General features: G+C 38.5%; 2 protein-coding genes across 7 annotated transcripts; both read left to right on the forward strand.

Moving 5' to 3' along the window:
* Window positions 1-1624: 1624 nt before the first annotated feature.
* LOC130673539 (L-lactate dehydrogenase-like) lies at window positions 1625-4975 on the forward strand. Its single transcript, XM_057478571.1, has 7 exons — window positions 1625-1809; window positions 2013-2076; window positions 2162-2335; window positions 2458-2575; window positions 3723-4061; window positions 4175-4425; window positions 4568-4975. The coding sequence occupies exons 2-7, from the start codon at window positions 2017-2019 to the stop codon at window positions 4790-4792; spliced, it is 1167 nt and encodes a 388-aa protein (XP_057334554.1). The 5' UTR covers window positions 1625-1809; window positions 2013-2016; the 3' UTR covers window positions 4793-4975.
* An 844-nt stretch (window positions 4976-5819) lies between these two features.
* Window positions 5820-12273, forward strand: LOC130673540 (L-lactate dehydrogenase A-like 6A). Of its 6 annotated transcripts, none has more exons than XM_057478572.1 (6): window positions 5820-6093; window positions 10460-10577; window positions 10681-10854; window positions 10923-11099; window positions 11181-11422; window positions 11551-12273. In XM_057478572.1, the coding sequence occupies exons 1-6, from the start codon at window positions 5935-5937 to the stop codon at window positions 11725-11727; spliced, it is 1047 nt and encodes a 348-aa protein (XP_057334555.1). In that variant the 5' UTR covers window positions 5820-5934; the 3' UTR covers window positions 11728-12273. The 6 variants fall into 6 exon arrangements, 4 of the variants coding, with proteins under 4 accessions (XP_057334555.1, XP_057334556.1, XP_057334557.1 ...); XM_057478573.1 differs by having other exon boundaries at window positions 5821-6093; window positions 10923-11096; window positions 11551-12235; XM_057478574.1 differs by lacking the exon at window positions 5820-6093 and adding an exon at window positions 8129-10142 and having other exon boundaries at window positions 10207-10577; window positions 11551-12271.
* Window positions 12274-16401: the final 4128 nt, after the last annotated feature.

The raw sequence follows: 16401 nt of genomic DNA on the forward strand, positions 1-16401 counted from the left end.
ACGTCCTTAGACTTAACTCTTATACTTAAGCTTGTTAACCGACTTATCGAGAGCAGCTTGACGACGTTTGTTTTGCATTATAACGAGAATTACTGCAGGACTCGTGAAAAGACGGAATCCACATGCTCAGAAAGTGATCGACCCGGTAGTTGGGCAAGTAGTCTTAAGATCGCTATCATTGTTTATTTTTTTAAATTTTAATTTATCGTTATTTATTTTTGGGCGAGTGGTTAAAAATGCCTTGGAGGAGAGAATAATATTATAAAGAAAGAAATATGTATGTTGGCTGATGGGGATGAGGAGAGAGTTCTTTCTCAGTCGAAATGAAAGATACTTTGAATGCGAGGATTACTAAATTACGAAGGCATCCGTTTAGATACCGATCGATGCGCCATAATTGCAGCACTATTCGTACATTATTGGCTCGTATATTATTTGACGAGATTCAATAAGTTGGCGAGATGGAATATATGTATGTAGAGAAGAGAAGAGAAGTGAAAAAGAAGGCGATCAAGAGCACGACTGAGACCGAGACCGAGACCGAGACCAAGACCAAGACCAAGAAGAAGAAGAAGAAGAAGAAGAAGTAGCTTTGGCGTGCAAGGTGGTAAGATTGTATCGCCCGGCGGAGAAGAGCTGCCGAGGTCGTTAAAGGTGCATTCGCAATATCGATCGCTCCGTGGGTCTGATGAATGGGATTTAACGTTTTGACGTGGTCATTTTTGTCTTGGCGAATTATCGAACGGTCAAATTGAATGCCAGAGCTTCCAATCGACCGCGGGTTAGTTTAGTAATGTGTGCTGTTGCGGCGTATATATGTAAGAGCGAAGAATATAACTTGGGAATATCACGTGCGATGTAAAAAAGGCGGCACCGAGGGAGGTAGGCCTTGTTGGGTGCGAGCTCGCCGATCGCGATCGGATATGTCCGTAAAAAAATACGACGGCGCTTCCGATGATTATCGATGGGCCTTACATAAATTCCTCAACTCTTTATCGGCTCCCTTAATCCTTTTATAACGTCGTAAATATAATTAACTCCTTGTTTATACTCTGGAAATTAACGTTAAGCTATTTATTTATCTTTATTATTATTTATTACGTAATATATTACGTAAATTAAATTAAGCTTAGTCTTAGCTGCTTTAGTTTATTATTTAACTTGTTTCTTTCTCCCTTTTTCCCCACAGGGTGGGAGTTGACTTATAGAATTGACAATTAATTTAAACGTTCGAATTAATAATCATATATAACAAATAAAAAATAGGGGAATTAACGGGGGATTTGCATAACGCAAAAGGCCCAAGCACGACATGACTTGTTCGAAACTGGTCTGGACAAATGGGGACCACCCCGTTTGCTTTAGTACTGCCGGAGAGAGTATATTATAACGACCATAAGTAATTATGAGGATGTTTTCGATTGATTTTTTAATTGATTGCAACATATAACTGAATCTCACAAATAAATATACCTATACCTATATATATATCGGGGTTCTTTTTAAAACGAGTGATATTTTGTTCAGTGTGAATTTCCACAGCGTGAATTTCAGCTAATTGAAGTTATTTATTTATTGCAGGAATTTTTTATCCTTTTTTTTTTTTACCGAGACGACGGTCGTATTTAGCAACAGAGGTTATGAATCATTAGAGAAAATTATATATTATTTATTTAGTATAAGTCTATGGAGGAAGTAATGAACCTCTCGTCGCATTAGTCCCTTGTGTACTTTCTTGCTGACCGATGATTTACTGATCAGACGGCCCTTGAGTGTAAATTTAGCTGAGGAAACCTGCTAAGAAGCCAGGTAATCTCTGCGGGGTTTCTTTTACAACGTACTTTTTTGCATTTCCAATATTTTTTCCCTTTCTTTAAATTATCATTTTTATTATGCGTCCCAAAAAACCCTTTTACTATTTTTCGGCTAAAAAATTTTACAGCCTACCCTTTTTTTATTATTATTTATAAGTTTGTGACAATGTTTTATTTTTTTATTTATTTTGGGTCTAGTAATATGGAGGGCTCGAGTGAAAGTGACAATAAAAATACCGAAGAAAATGCCAAAGACGAAACGGTGAGATGCAATAAAAAATTTTTTTTTCCACAAAAGGGTTTTTTTTTTGCCCGACAACTTGCTAGCGGAATTTTATTACTTTCAGTCTGAGTCAGAGTCTGAGAAAAATAAGACGAGAGGACCCATCACAACGACAACGAAAAATGCCTTGATAACAACCCAGCCGAATCCCTGCGATACTTATCCCCACCGTCTGAAAGTGTCGATAGTCGGCGCGGGAAAGATCGGCGTTGCCTGCGCGATCGCTATTCTCATGAGGGTGACCACAAACTTTTTTATTTTTAATGAATTTTATTTTAATGCAGGAACGAGAATTAAAAAAAATAAAAGCTTAATGTTGGTATATAATTACGGCAATTAATCTGTCGGTTAAATTCACAGAGAATGGCAAGCGAGGTCTGTCTGATCGACAAGAATGCGGTGCGAGCAGAGGCCGAGGCTGAGGACATCCGGCACGCAGGCATCTTCTTGGGTAATCCACTGATCACCGGTACAGCGGGTAAAGATTCCCTAAATGTTTTATCGACACTGCGACAAAACACTTAAATTTTTTTCCACCTGTTTCTTTTTTTTTTTTTTTCATAAGAAATTTTTTATTTTATTCGCCAGCTTCTCAGCTTATTGCCATTATCAATTCATCCCTGTACTAAAGTTATTTAAAGCCTTGAGTTAAATTGAAATCATCTAAAAGTGATTTCACTCATCGGATCAACGGGTGCACGATCGGTCGCTTTGACGGATCACGCTCGTCGCCTCGAGTTATCCCGTAGCTGAGCTTCAAGACAGCTAATACTTATACTGTACCAGCAGCAACATCAGCAGTAGTGCCCGGGACACGATTCTACAACGACACGAGAGAGTGCCGGACCACTCGGTACTAATCTTGTCAACTGATCTCACCGTTCACTCTTTCTCAGTCTCTATTTCTGTCCTCTATAAATTTTTTTCTCTTTTCCGTCTCTCTCTTCCCACCAGTCTATCGTTATACCGAGATCGAGATGCTCCTATCCAGACTCCAGGGATTACTGTGCTTTGAATATTTTTTTATTTTTTAAACTTTTTTTTTATTTCGAGGAAGACAAAAAAGATATATCTCTGAATTACTAGCCACCTTTACCCGTACGTTTGTCACGTTCTTATTTAATTTTAGGATACTTTCTAAGAATAAAGGTTTTCTTGATATTAAGACACCAAGACATCTCGATATCTTAATCTACAGACTCCATAACCTGTCACAAGTTTCACCTTTGTTTAACTGACTTATAGTTATTTTTATTTCCAAAGAGAAAGCCGAAAAGTTTGGCTTAACGAAACAACAAACGCGGACTCTTGGTACCCTCGAAATTTGTCCTTTACAGTCGGCGCGTGTTCGTGACAAACATGGTGATGATTACCAATAACAAGGTAACCATACTCGTTTCCAGCTTGCTAGTGTCGAGTATTTTAACGCTGACCGATAATAAATAGTAACAGCAGTTGGGATTCATGGAACGAGAACGGATCCTTAACTGCTTCTTCAAAATACCGTTGTAAGGACATTAGAATATCTTCATCTTCTACTCGTGTCTTCATTAAGTCGCGCTTATTCTCTTGTTATCTTTAAAACTCTTGTTCTTTATATACACATATATATGTATTGGTTGCAGATATGACGATGGTAAAAGAATCAACAGTTGTGATAATCGCTTTGGGAGAACCAGGTCCCGGGGAATCTCCAAATATAAAAGATAATTTTGAAATATTCAAACGAGTTATACCGGCAATAGCCAAGTTTGCTTGTCGTGCAGTATTCGTTGTTACAACACGACCCATTGAAGTGATGTCGTACATAACTTGGCGACTATCAAAGTTACCATCAAATCGTGTAATCGGTACTGGGACTCTTGTCGACACAATGAGGTTCCAGTGTCATCTGGGTCAGAGACTCGGAGTCGCTAATACTTCGATCTCCTGCATGAGTATCGGCGCACAAGGAGATTCATCTGGTAAAAAAAATATAACGACCTAATTTATGTCATCTTATTGTTAAATGATGAATGCAAACGTCATTAATATTCGAGGTGAATTTAATTTATTATTTATTTATTTATTAATTAAGTACCAGTTTGGTCGAGTGCTCACGTCGTCGGACTTAAGTTACGGGAGATAAATCCAAAAATGGGGGAAGTAAATGACCCTGAGCGGTGGTATGAGGTGACAAGCTTAGTGAGCGAGATGGAATCAAAGTTAGCGAGTGAAAAGGGTGAGAAAGGACCGAGCTGCTGGTGCTTGGCATTGTCTACTGTTGAGATTGTCGATGCCATTCTGAGGAATACCAAGGTCGTGCTACCAGTCGCCACACATATTCACGTAAGAATTTTTACCTCGGTGATCATTGATCACGATCGATGACTACTGGTGTTTCTTGCCGATTCACTTCTTATATTATTTTACCGAGTACTTAGAGGATATTTAGCGTCGCTGTCGGAGTATTTAACTTTTTTTATTACAGAGCTGCAGTCATGGCACCGACAAGGACGTCTACATGTCCATGCCCTGTATTCTTGGAACCGGCGGTATGCTTCAACTGATGAGACACAAACTAACCGAGGAGGAGAAAACTAAAGTACAAGCATGCGCCGATGGAATCCGAAATGTTCTGCGCGAATGCGGGATTCTTATGGAACCACGCGACAATGATGACAATGATGACGATAACGACCATCAATTGCTCTGATATATTTCATCATTACCATTATCATTATCCTCACATACGTATACATAATATGTATATCATATTATCCATCATATTCATGATTTTTTATAATCATATTTATTATATTATTATTTTTCAATTTATTCCCCATTGTATCAACGACCTGTGTGATCTTTTGTAATTCAATCTACAATCATATTTTCCCTCTGTATTTTATATGTACATATCTATATAAATATATGCAATAAATATGTACATGTATATGGATGTATGTTAAAGTAAATAAACCGCATCTCCTTACAGAAATAAATCGAATTAGTGGACGTTGAATGGACTAGCGGGTTCTGGGATACCGAGGAACTTTATCGGAAATGAGAATCTTTCTTAGTCTTCCTCATGCAATAGAACATCTGGCGATCGATTACCACACTATCGAGCTGTGTGTGTGCTTGGATGCATTCTTATGAGTTTTAAAATTCGTGTTCGTGTAAAAAAAAGGCTGAATTAAATTGGAAGCGGAAATGAAAATTAGCTTAACCCATTAATGAGTTCGGCGCTCTTTAGCATATGTGTTGTAACCAGGATGGGTATAAAATACTTGTAACTACCAATGGCTTTGCCTTTGCCTTTGATGGTTTCCCTGTTTAATGGGCATAAGCAACATATAAGTTTCCTGTTGTAAGTGTAGGAGCTCGAACCGAGTAATTGGGGACGCAGAAACTAAATCGCCCACCCTACCATAGTCATGTGTCTGCATACAATCAGCATTGCAAACACACACACACACACACACACACACATCCTATTATGTCTTGTTATCCACACTCCAGTTAACATCAAATAAAGTACACATCAGCTTTATTACCTGCATACACACGTGTGTCAGATAATCAGGGTCTCACTACATGATCCTCATACTGAATATGTGTATGCATAACAAGAATCGTTTTTAATATAACGATACATCTTTTTGATACTCATTGTCAAAAGACGGAATGAGTAATGATTTGAACTTAACTGCAAGTCACTGTTACAACCTAATTATTATTTTATATGTAATAAAAAAAAATTTGGTCTGGTCAATATAACCTAAGCATGTTTCGCGACAATTTACTAATTCCTGCGAGACCTGGGAATCCGTGGACTTAAATTGGCGATTGAGGATGAACGAGTCCAGGAAGAGGCTTACGGAGAAGGCAAACACTGTTGAATATCTATTGGCAAACAAGAAAGGCCAGCTCCCGGATAGTCATCAGGTCAAGGTCGCGATCCTCGGTAGTGGATATACAGGAGTTGCGGTTGCTGTATCGCTACTTTTCAAGGTTCGTAACTTCAATCATCTACTGTCGATTGTAAATTGTATATCTACAATAAGTACAATACACTAACCACTCAACCAGTGACTTCTTTATGTATAATATGAATGTATAGATATATATGTTTGTACATGATAGTTAATATTACAGAGCTCAAATCATATCTTCCATCTCTATTGTTAGCTATTATTTCAAAGCGATCACGTCGATCGGTAGGACGATAGGAGTACGGTAATCCTGAGACATCATCATTCGTCTTAGTCTCTTAGCTTTGGAGTTATAAATTTTCCCACCCACATGACGTGACCCAAATGTTTAAGATCGAAGTGTGCGTTACTGACAACTGATAACTGACAACTAACAACTAGGATCTAACAACTGACAATTGACAGCCCGAGGTGTAGACAAACATAAAAAATTTTTTACGAAGGCTGGTTGATAGATTTTACGTTTAAACAAGGGGTAAATCGAGTAATATGAGAAGGTACCTGTTCTACTGGTCCATAAAGACTAACCATCGATTGGATAGTCATCAAGTCTCGATTTACCTGATACCTTGAAGTTAAAATTGCTAATGTTGTTTTTGCTGCCGTTGAAGTTGTAGTTGATGTTGATGGTGATGGTGATGGTGATGGCGATGTTGATGACGGTGTTGGGGAATGGAAGAGACTGAAAAGGAAGACGGTAGACCTTGAAGCTACCGGATCAAAATGGTGATGTTAATGAGCGGAGGGTGGAATTGGATGCTGAAGAAGATGAAAAGAAAAAGAGGAGGATGAGGTGACTGGAGAGGGGGGGGGGGGAAGAGTCGGAGTTGCTTCTTGTTTCACTGGAGGTCCTTATCGGATGGTAAGGCGAGCATTTACACGTCGTCCAAGCGCCCCCGCACTTGCTTCCTCTTTTTCTCTTTGCCTCTTCTTTCTTCCACTGATTTATGTTTTTCGACGACGAGAAGCTGAAATCCATGCTATACCCATCTCTTATCTCCTCTCGGGCTTCTCAACCGAAATTTAACTCGTTCCCTACTCCAAGTTACGGTGTCAGTTGTCGTTTCTTTATGCATTATAAATTATTCCAATTACTTTTTTTTTTAATCAACTCCTTATTTAGTTTTTTTTTATTATTATTGAAATATATTCTTGAATTATCTCGGGTAATTTTAGATACTATTTTTTATCTTCATTCTAAATCAAAGCTTTCTTTTTTTTATTGTTTATTTAAAAGAAAAGTTTTTAATTTAAATTTAAAATTTAATTATCGGAAAATTAAAACCTCGTTTCTTGTAATTTAATAGTAAAAGATTGTAACTTTGGTTTAAATCGTCGTGTTGAAATTTTAAAAAATTCATTTTTTAGCTTCAAGTGTCTCCTTTCAGATAATTTTATTCATTCTCGTGTCGAACATTTTTTTATTTTAATTACAAATCAAAAAGAAGACCAAAATTTTTGGGGCTAAAATTTTTTTTCTTCTTCATTCGAGCATTTTTTATCGAGGTATAAAAATTATCATTTATCACTTGATTGTGTATTTTAATTTTTCAAATAAAAAAAAATTATTTATCAAATTATATTAATTGAAAAAAAAATCAATGATATTAAATAAATGATAATATATTCGTAGAATTAATGTGTAGAGTAAATTTCCTCGTATAAAATATCCACGTGGTCGTGACGTGCGGTTCCGGCAATGTCGCCGCGTATGAAAAGGCAATCCGTCGCAAGCGGATAATTTTGAGGTTTGCTTCCGCTCCGGTATCATTATTATATCGCACAAATGTCGAGAATATTATAGAGAGAATATACACAGTGAAAGCAAGCGGATGCAGGGGTGGAGACATGTCATATGTGCATTCTCGTTTGTATTTTCGCTAACCAGTGACGTTCATTCGTACATCAGCGCCGTAAAACACACATCCATGTATGCACATGACATTAATATATATTTAATATTATATACATGTCATTAAAATAATAATAATGATAAAAATAATTGACCGAGTGAAGTTGATTGACATTATAAAATAAAAGAATCAACATGTCAAGTGAATTATCGTCACAATCTAGGTTAAAAATCAGCCGTATGGCTATAATTTAAATTATACGTGATAAAAAAAAATTAATAAGGAAGATGACTTTTCGTCATCACTCGCGTAGTCGTATGAAAATTTAAAGTGCGACCAAGATGAACTGCTGCAGTAGCACATCCAAGTCACGTCCCAGTCTCGCCGAGCGTATCAACAGTATAGTCAACAAGTACGAGTATCAGCGCAGATGCACTCCATCAGAGAAATGTCCTGGACCTTTGCCTTCATATTCGCGAAAATGTCCTTCAATTCCCTGCAACTCAAGGCCAGTATCAGCACCAAAATCATTTTGTGAACCAAGATCACTTCCCGTTTGTCATCAATACATTCCCTGTAAAAAGTCAAAGTCTTATCGTCCAACTTCATCACCATCTTACGAGTTTATTCCAACTCGGAAGTATTATTCACCAGCAACAAATATACCACCGTGCCCAGGACCTAATTTAAAACGCTATCTGTCGACAAAAAATATCTGCCCGTCATTAAAGGGCCGGCTGATGCTCTACAACAATTGCTACGAGTCTGAAATACCCCCAACTTATCGACCCACATCCTCATCGCCAGGTGTTGTTCCCAGATGCCCTCCGCCGGCACCGCCACCGCTACCGCGACCGCCAACGCTACCAACAACAACACCGATATTAACTTTTTGTCGGTGTAGCAAGGCCGGATATCCACGACAGTCGAGGTTGTTTCGCTGTGAGGACCGAGTGCCGTCTCTCAGGTGCGATATTACCTGTCCAACTAGACAACGACATCAGCCACTAAAACACAATAAACGTGTTTTGTCACCGACACTGCGTATGTCAGGTCTAAATGCGTCATCATACGAGCCGCCATTCTCTTCACCTCAGCTCGAAAGGGAATTCACAAGTAGGTTTGTCAAAGTCCCGGTAAATTATTGTACTGACTACGCTGGTACATCAACAATCTGCCCACAAAGATATGTTTGTTAAAATTCCTAGTAAGTAAATACACATACACATGGATATATATTTATATTTATGTTTATGTATATGTGAACGTTTAAAAATTCTCATGTCGGTTTTAAAACCGACACACATGTACACACACAAGTGATATTAAAGAAGATGTTTAACGAGTTGAGTATCACACACAAGTTGGCATATTTTAAAATCAACGGGAATTTATATCCCGAGTTACGAGCTTTTAGAATTGAACGCGAATGAAGAGAGAATGCAGAGAGCCAAGAGGATGTTTGATAAAAAAAATAAAAAATGTATAAAAAATGGAGTAAAGATGCACGACGCGTTACAAGAACCGCTACCGAATATCCTCAGCACGCTCGTTTGGGATTCTATAATGAATGGACGACGGGTCGCCCGTTGAAAACACACGTAACGATCGCGGTGGGGTCTACTGGAGCCAGCGGGTGTGCTTCAGCGTGATGTTGTAGCTCTCGAGCCGAGATCGGCTAAACACCCAGGCCACTCTTGTGTGTATCTTGTCTCGGTGGTTGTTGTTGTTGTTGTTGTTGCTGTGTACTACTACTTATACTTGTACTTATACCCGTAGTTGTACTTGTGCCTGTGCTTGTACTTGTACTTATTTGGGACTATACCCGAGGAACCAAATCTTAAAGCTGGAAGAAAGGAGAGAGCTGAGAGCACGGACGTGTAATTACTCAGGAATGAGTTATCGTGTGGCGTAGCACCGCCACGAAAACGTCCACGGACTCGTATACCTTATTCTCGACTGAGTATAATATATGCTGGAGGACAACCTGCCGCGTCTTACCGTTCTGCGCTCATCCTTGTTCTCGTCCTCAGCATCAGCGTGTTCTTTTAAAGTTCTTGCTCATTTTGGACACTTTCGGAGGCACAAAATTTCCAGCGTGTGGTTACATCGCCAGGAGAAAAATAATCAAGAGACTTTAATGATCCATCGCATTAAATTACCGCCTGGACGTCGATCAATCGACCGCCATCATTAAACGACTCGTTAATGTCGTGTACGTGGACCGAATTTATTTATTCTCTTTATCCCAATCTTTTATTACTCTGTCATTATTTTAGGATATAAAAAGATTTTAAAATATTACGAGTCAAGACATGAAAAATAATAATAAATGTTGTCACGTATGATGCTGATGCTGATTTTTAATTGATCACTGAGAGCTGGGAGCTTTAAGAAGGATATTAGAAAACTCAATAATATATTCGTCTATATATGTGTCTTATTTATTATAACTTAAACAGTTAAGCTAAATTGCTTTAGCAGATTTCATTATCTCGTTTATCACTTGTCATGTTTTCTTCTCTAACACAGCGCATTGCCTCGGAGCTGGTGCTGATAGACGTGAACGAAAGTCTCGCGAGGGCAGAGGCTCAAGATATCAGCCACGCGGGCGCTTTCCTGGGCAACCCGAGTATCTACGGGACCAAAGGTGAGAGCCAGTTGAGTGGGTATAGAAACTGAGGTCTTGGGGGTCAATCTTCCACTACACTCTCTTCTATAGATTAAGTTATAACCGGTAATATACCTGCCAGATTACAGCGAGGCCAGGGATGCCGCGGTCTGCGTCATTGCCGCAGGTGCCAAGCAACGGCCCGAGCAGACCCAAGAAGATATGCTCCGGAAGAATCTCGACATATTTAAAACCCTTGTTCCTAACGTCTGCAAGTTCGCGCCCAACAGCGTCCTCGTAATTGTCTCCAGTCCAGGTTATTTTAATTACTAATTACTCGTAAAACAAAAACTACAATCTCACAGACATATTTTCTTCTTTCAGTCGATATTTTATCTTACGTAGCAATGAAACTCTCCGGGTTCCCGCCTAATCGCGTAATTGGTCTCGGAACTTTCTTGGATAGCTGTAGATTTCGGTATTTAATCAGTCAAAAACTTGGTATTGCTCCAAGTTCTGTCCAGGCGATGATTATCGGAGAAAACGGAACCACATCTGGTAGTAAATAATTAAAATTTAAATTAATATTTGACACGATATTGAAGGATTTTAATAGTATGAGTTATTGTTGGTATTTGTCAGTGCCAGTTTGGTCAGCAGTGTCTGTCATGGGAATGAAATTGAAGGACATAAACAAAGAGATAGGCACAAAGTTCGACCCTGAGGGCTGGAATAAACTTCATAATAAAGTCGTTAGCAGTACTGACGATTTAATAAGGAAAAAAGGTTACTGTAGTTGGGGAATCGGGCTCTGTGTTGGTGAAATTGTTGACGCGATCATTAGGAACACCTGCGTGTGCCTCACAGTTTCTACTTTCCTCAAGGTATACTATTATTATTATTATTATCATTATTAGTGCTGTTATTATTATAAAAAATACTAACACTGTTTTTGAATATATTAACATATATTATGCCGCATAAATGACCCAACTATTTTTTTATTCACCAGGGCTGCAAACATGGACTCGAGAAAGATATTTTCATGTCTCTGCCCTGCATCATCGGGAGAAATGGCGTGCAGTCTTTAATTCGCTATCAGTATACCGAAGAAGAACAAGAATTGACGACAAAATCTTGCAAGTCGATATACGAATTACAAAAGACGATTATAGATAAATTGGAATAAATTATTGATAGTAATTATAACGATGATGATGATGATGACGGTTATTATTATTTAAATAAATATGTATGTATGTGCACATATTATACACTGGAGTGGTGTTTTATTAGTATGTGTTGATATAGTATCGACAACATAATATAAACAGCGAGGACGTAGTTTGAACCAGGGCGATCGCGTGGACACGCATGTAAATTGCCTCGTGCTATAAATACGTATAGTGAGATGTAAGTTTTAAAAAATCACAGAGTATATTGAGAGTAATCCTGATGAACGAGGCGGGACAGGTGGGCGAATTTTTCTACATCACAATATATTGGCTCCTCGCATCAGGATCCCCATTATAATCATAATGATAATCATCATCATCAGCATCTCGGACTTGGACTTGTTTCTCAAGGACTGGATAATCACTAAGTGGACACTCTCTCTCTCTAATAAAGACATGGAGTATTGAGAATTTATAAACATTGGTCTGAGAGTGTGTAACAAGTGCGTCGTCTGATTGATCAATTATAATTTAAGTAAAAATATTTTATGTTTCGTGATTTTTTTTTTCACTTGATTAATCAGCCTCCTGATAATTTTTATTTATATTGGAATGATTAAGTTTGCGGTCAGGTGAGTATAGGTGTCCTGCGAGGAGTCGATTCACACACCGGTTTCGGTCCCAGTAACAGCCAATCCAGCATCATGTCTGCGACAGAAGCGTCACGTTTCTGCCCGGTGATTCATTATTTGTGCTAACGAATGAGCCTAAGGCTCCCGCCGCGCGGTGTACGGCTTCATCTTGGTTCCCCGGTTACTCTCGGCTCAAAGCTGCTCCAGCGGCATTATATTTTTGAGGACTCTCTCCGATACCAGAGTATGAATACCAGAGACCGGAGTCTGCGTATGCGGAAGACTGCAGTGACATTGGGCAATAGTGTTGGCGGGTTTTGAGGCCCTTAAGAAGAATAACTCAAGCCCATTTTTCTGTATTATCTCGATGACGCGTCTTGAGACCATAATTTATAAACCCGCACCTTGGTACCTTTGATACTGCTCAGGGTAATGATATAATTCCTTGGTGGACTTTCTCGGCTTATACCGACCAAATTCTCATTCGCTTTATACTTTTTATACTTTTACTGCTGGTAGCTTATAAACAGTCTTGGCACTTTACCGCTAAACCGCGAAGAGTATCACGGACAACTAAATAATTTATTTATATGCCTGTATATATTTTAAAATTATTTTGGTAACTTTTTTAAAAACAATTCTCCGAGGTCGCATTTATCATAAAGATGAAGAAGGGGGACGAGGTGTGCAAGACGAAGAGAAAAATATAAAAAAATTCAGAAGCGCCTAAAGACCGCGGTAGGTGCCGCTAATTATACTTTTTATTCGCTGGCAGCACTGAGAGCCACGGCGTGGGTTCGTGGAATAAAAAAATAATCGAGGGAGTGTACGTGAACTTGAAGAGGGATGAGATAGCCTTTTAACTCGCAGGAGAGAGACGACGACGATGCAACGTAGCTTACTTTTAAGTGGTTTTTATTTTTTTTTTTTTTATTAGTTTATTTTCATTTCTCCACCAAGAGATTCCTCAGGGGCTCTTGATTGAGTTACGATTTAATTAGTCCGCGTAGCCAATCAGTAATTAAGATATCCGCTAATCAACATGCTCCCTCATTCACCTCCCAGCCAGCGTCTCTTTTAGTGACTTCTCACTCTCCTCCCCGACCTCAGCCTCCCGGGTCCTTTTCGAGCCCCGACGCGTTTGTCGATACACCAAACGGCGCCAGCTTCGGCAACGGACCCATGATTAGAGAACGTATATCAGGTCTCAATACAAGCCCAGAAGGTGAAATATTTTTTTTTGTATTGTTATAAAATCAGACTTTTATATATATACAATTCCGGTTAATAAAGCTGGTTAAAGTGGAATTAGCGACGATTCAATGAACAAAAATATATATCTACATGTATATATTACTATTATTATCATCATCACATACAATAATATGAATGGTTTAAGTACAAGAGAAATCTGCGAATGCGGGCTGCCCACATAATTCTGTCACCTTCTTTCAGATCTAAACTCTCTAACGTCTATTTTATCATCCCACACTCGACACCCGGATCATCCACTATAATATTATAATAATACCCTGACTGAGTAACTGCGGCACATTTACTACAGCGCACTAGGAATAGACTAGTAAAAATATAAATTTTTGTTTTAGTAATTTGATATAATATATCGCTTGTGTGTTTTTCTTTGTCACTTGTACGGATTATTACGAGCTGTTAAAAATATATTTCCCGTACAGTTTATTTGCTCATGTCATGCTGACGCTCATGAGTCCTCACTAACCGTTTGTGCTAAATATTTAGCCAAAAAAAAAAAAATTATAGCTAAAAAAAAAATTTCCGTGATTTATAAGAGCAGTAATATTTTTTTTTTTTTATTCTGCTGGTAACAAAACTATTTTATGGTGAGTCTTTACTATACTGCTCTTTGCCTGTGTCAAGTTCTTCGACCTTGATATTCTCCGAAGTACTTTGGGGCATAAAATTTCGGGACGAAGACACTGGAGATTAAATGAAGAAGGATATTGTGATAGTGGTGGTGGCAGTATAGTTATAGGGGTAAAAATTAACTTGGGAGGCTAAGAGTATGTGTGTGCGATAGTGCTGATTGTAATTAATAGCCGGCGATTGCTTGCTCGAGAGAAAGGCCAGGGAATGGGCTGAGTATATATATATCCCTCGCGGTTAATTGTCGAGGAAAGAGTAAGTGCGGATACTCACGCCACATCTCACTTGGTTTTTTGTTGACTCATTCTATATGTGCCGGCTTATAAAGTCAATTGCTCAATTTTATTAATTATACTTTCCACCTCCTCCTCCTCCTCCTTCTTTTATTTCTCGTACTCTTTTTCCTCCTTTATAGCCAAGAAACTCGAAACAATTCAATTACAGTCTTCTTTTTGCTTATTATTTTATCTCAGGCTTGGTGAATGCATAAGAAATATTAAGTGTACTGTAGATGTAAACTGGTTGGTGTATATGCAACGAATAACTTTATTAACTTGTTTAAATTTCCGCGACAGTCGGAAAGAATGGATTCGAATCGAGTACGTGGGACCTTGAAACATGGCTCGAGGGTGGGCGTTCGCTTTTGTACTCTCTTCGGTGTATTACCTCCCCCATACATATATATAAATATAAATATATATGTTGGTGGCGTTGTGAGAATGATTTATCGGGGACGCGCATGGAGAGACGGCGAACAGCTGGCGTGATATCGAATCGACGGGCAAATAACCGCCCTCAGGATCAACGAAACCCACTCTTGCATACACTCACTGCTCAGAGGGGGTTATATATATTTTTTCTGTTTGCATATCTTACTGTTATATCAGTAGTGGAATACCTCCGATGTAATTTATCAGCAGGATTTATTTAACCTCAGGCTGAATTGTCAAAATTATTATTTTGTCGTTGGTAATTTCAATGCGTGGAGATGAAAAGAACGAATGAAAATTAAAAATGGTGGTGGTAAGTGCAGAGTTCTGTTCTGCCTGTTGCTGGACACAGAACTCAGCCTTCTTCACAACTCACGGTACTCTCTTTCGAAAGACGAAGTGGTAAGTATCCAGTTGATGGAAAAAAAAGTATTTTTTTTTTTCATGCACATAAGTATGTGTCCATGTATATATGTGTACATGAGTATACATTTTTATTGCGGCAAAAAAAGGTAAATACAAAAATTAGCATATCAAAGGCACATCGAGAGATGCCAAAACGCCTAATCACCTACAACACAATCTTTCCTCTCAATAATTTATAAAATTGCTCTATTACTCGGCAGCTGTCGTGGCCGTGGCCGTCGAGTTTAAAGCGGCAATGATCCAGCTCTTTTGCCTGTTCCTGCTCGTTCCTTTTCAGCCCCGATGGCAATTTGTGTGAAGCTCCCGGTTGCAAACATTGTTTATGGAAATTACAACAGTCAAGCCGCCGATCACGTTCCAACAGTACCTTCAGGACTTTTATTATCATCCTTACACATATATACATATACATATAAATATATGTTTGTGTGCGTATATTTTAGCGGGCGATTATTTTCCCCATGATTATCCACGCTGTACTTAAAACATACTTTTTATCCCCAACCCCGAAATCAAAAGTTCTCGTTAGCGTTATCGCGATATATTATAAATCACCCGTCTGTATTTTACACTTCTTGAATAAAAATATATAATATTTATAAAAAAAATGTATATCGGTTTATAATAAGGTGATAAAGCCACGTCGCCGAGATAGCTTATCGATTAGAAATCTTACGCGTGCGTAAAGAATATTATAAAAAAAAAAAAAATATATATACATTACAATTGTTGTGTTATCTTTGATCAGACAGAGAAGCCTATGATTTACGTGGCATACCCGCATTAACATTAAATCATGCGTGTGTGCATACACATATGCATTTGCACATGGGTACGTAAACTTTTAAGACATTTCCAATCTCCCAAGACTGGGATGCTGGATGTCGCGATGTACCCACGCGTGTATTAGCTAAGCTCTAACTACTAACTACTCTCCAGAGATTGTATATCAACGGTTATGCTAATTCGCTCGTCCTCGTCGTCGTCTTCAGCTTAAACATCAACGTTTGTTATTACT

Source organism: Microplitis mediator, chromosome 8 (assembly GCF_029852145.1).
Source record: "Microplitis mediator isolate UGA2020A chromosome 8, iyMicMedi2.1, whole genome shotgun sequence".
In the NCBI taxonomy this organism is placed as follows: domain Eukaryota; kingdom Metazoa; phylum Arthropoda; class Insecta; order Hymenoptera; family Braconidae; genus Microplitis; species Microplitis mediator.

What these genes read in the sequence shown, in the direction of transcription:
- LOC130673540 (XM_057478572.1), top strand. Translation starts at nt 5,935, where the DNA reads ATGAACGAGTCCAGGAAGAGGCTTACGGAGAAGGCAAACACTGTTGAA. An exon ending in CGTAATTGTCTCCAGTCCAG is followed by an intron (nt 10,855 to 10,922) that starts GTTATTTTAATT and finishes TTCTTCTTTCAG; the next exon opens with TCGATATTTTATCTTACGTA. An exon ending in AAACGGAACCACATCTGGTA is followed by an intron (nt 11,100 to 11,180) that starts GTAAATAATTAA and finishes GGTATTTGTCAG; the next exon opens with TGCCAGTTTGGTCAGCAGTG.
- LOC130673539 (XM_057478571.1), top strand. Translation starts at nt 2,017, where the DNA reads ATGGAGGGCTCGAGTGAAAGTGACAATAAAAATACCGAAGAAAATGCC. An exon ending in CGCACAAGGAGATTCATCTG is followed by an intron (nt 4,062 to 4,174) that starts GTAAAAAAAATA and finishes TTATTAATTAAG; the next exon opens with TACCAGTTTGGTCGAGTGCT. An exon ending in CAGTCGCCACACATATTCAC is followed by an intron (nt 4,426 to 4,567) that starts GTAAGAATTTTT and finishes TTTTTATTACAG; the next exon opens with AGCTGCAGTCATGGCACCGA.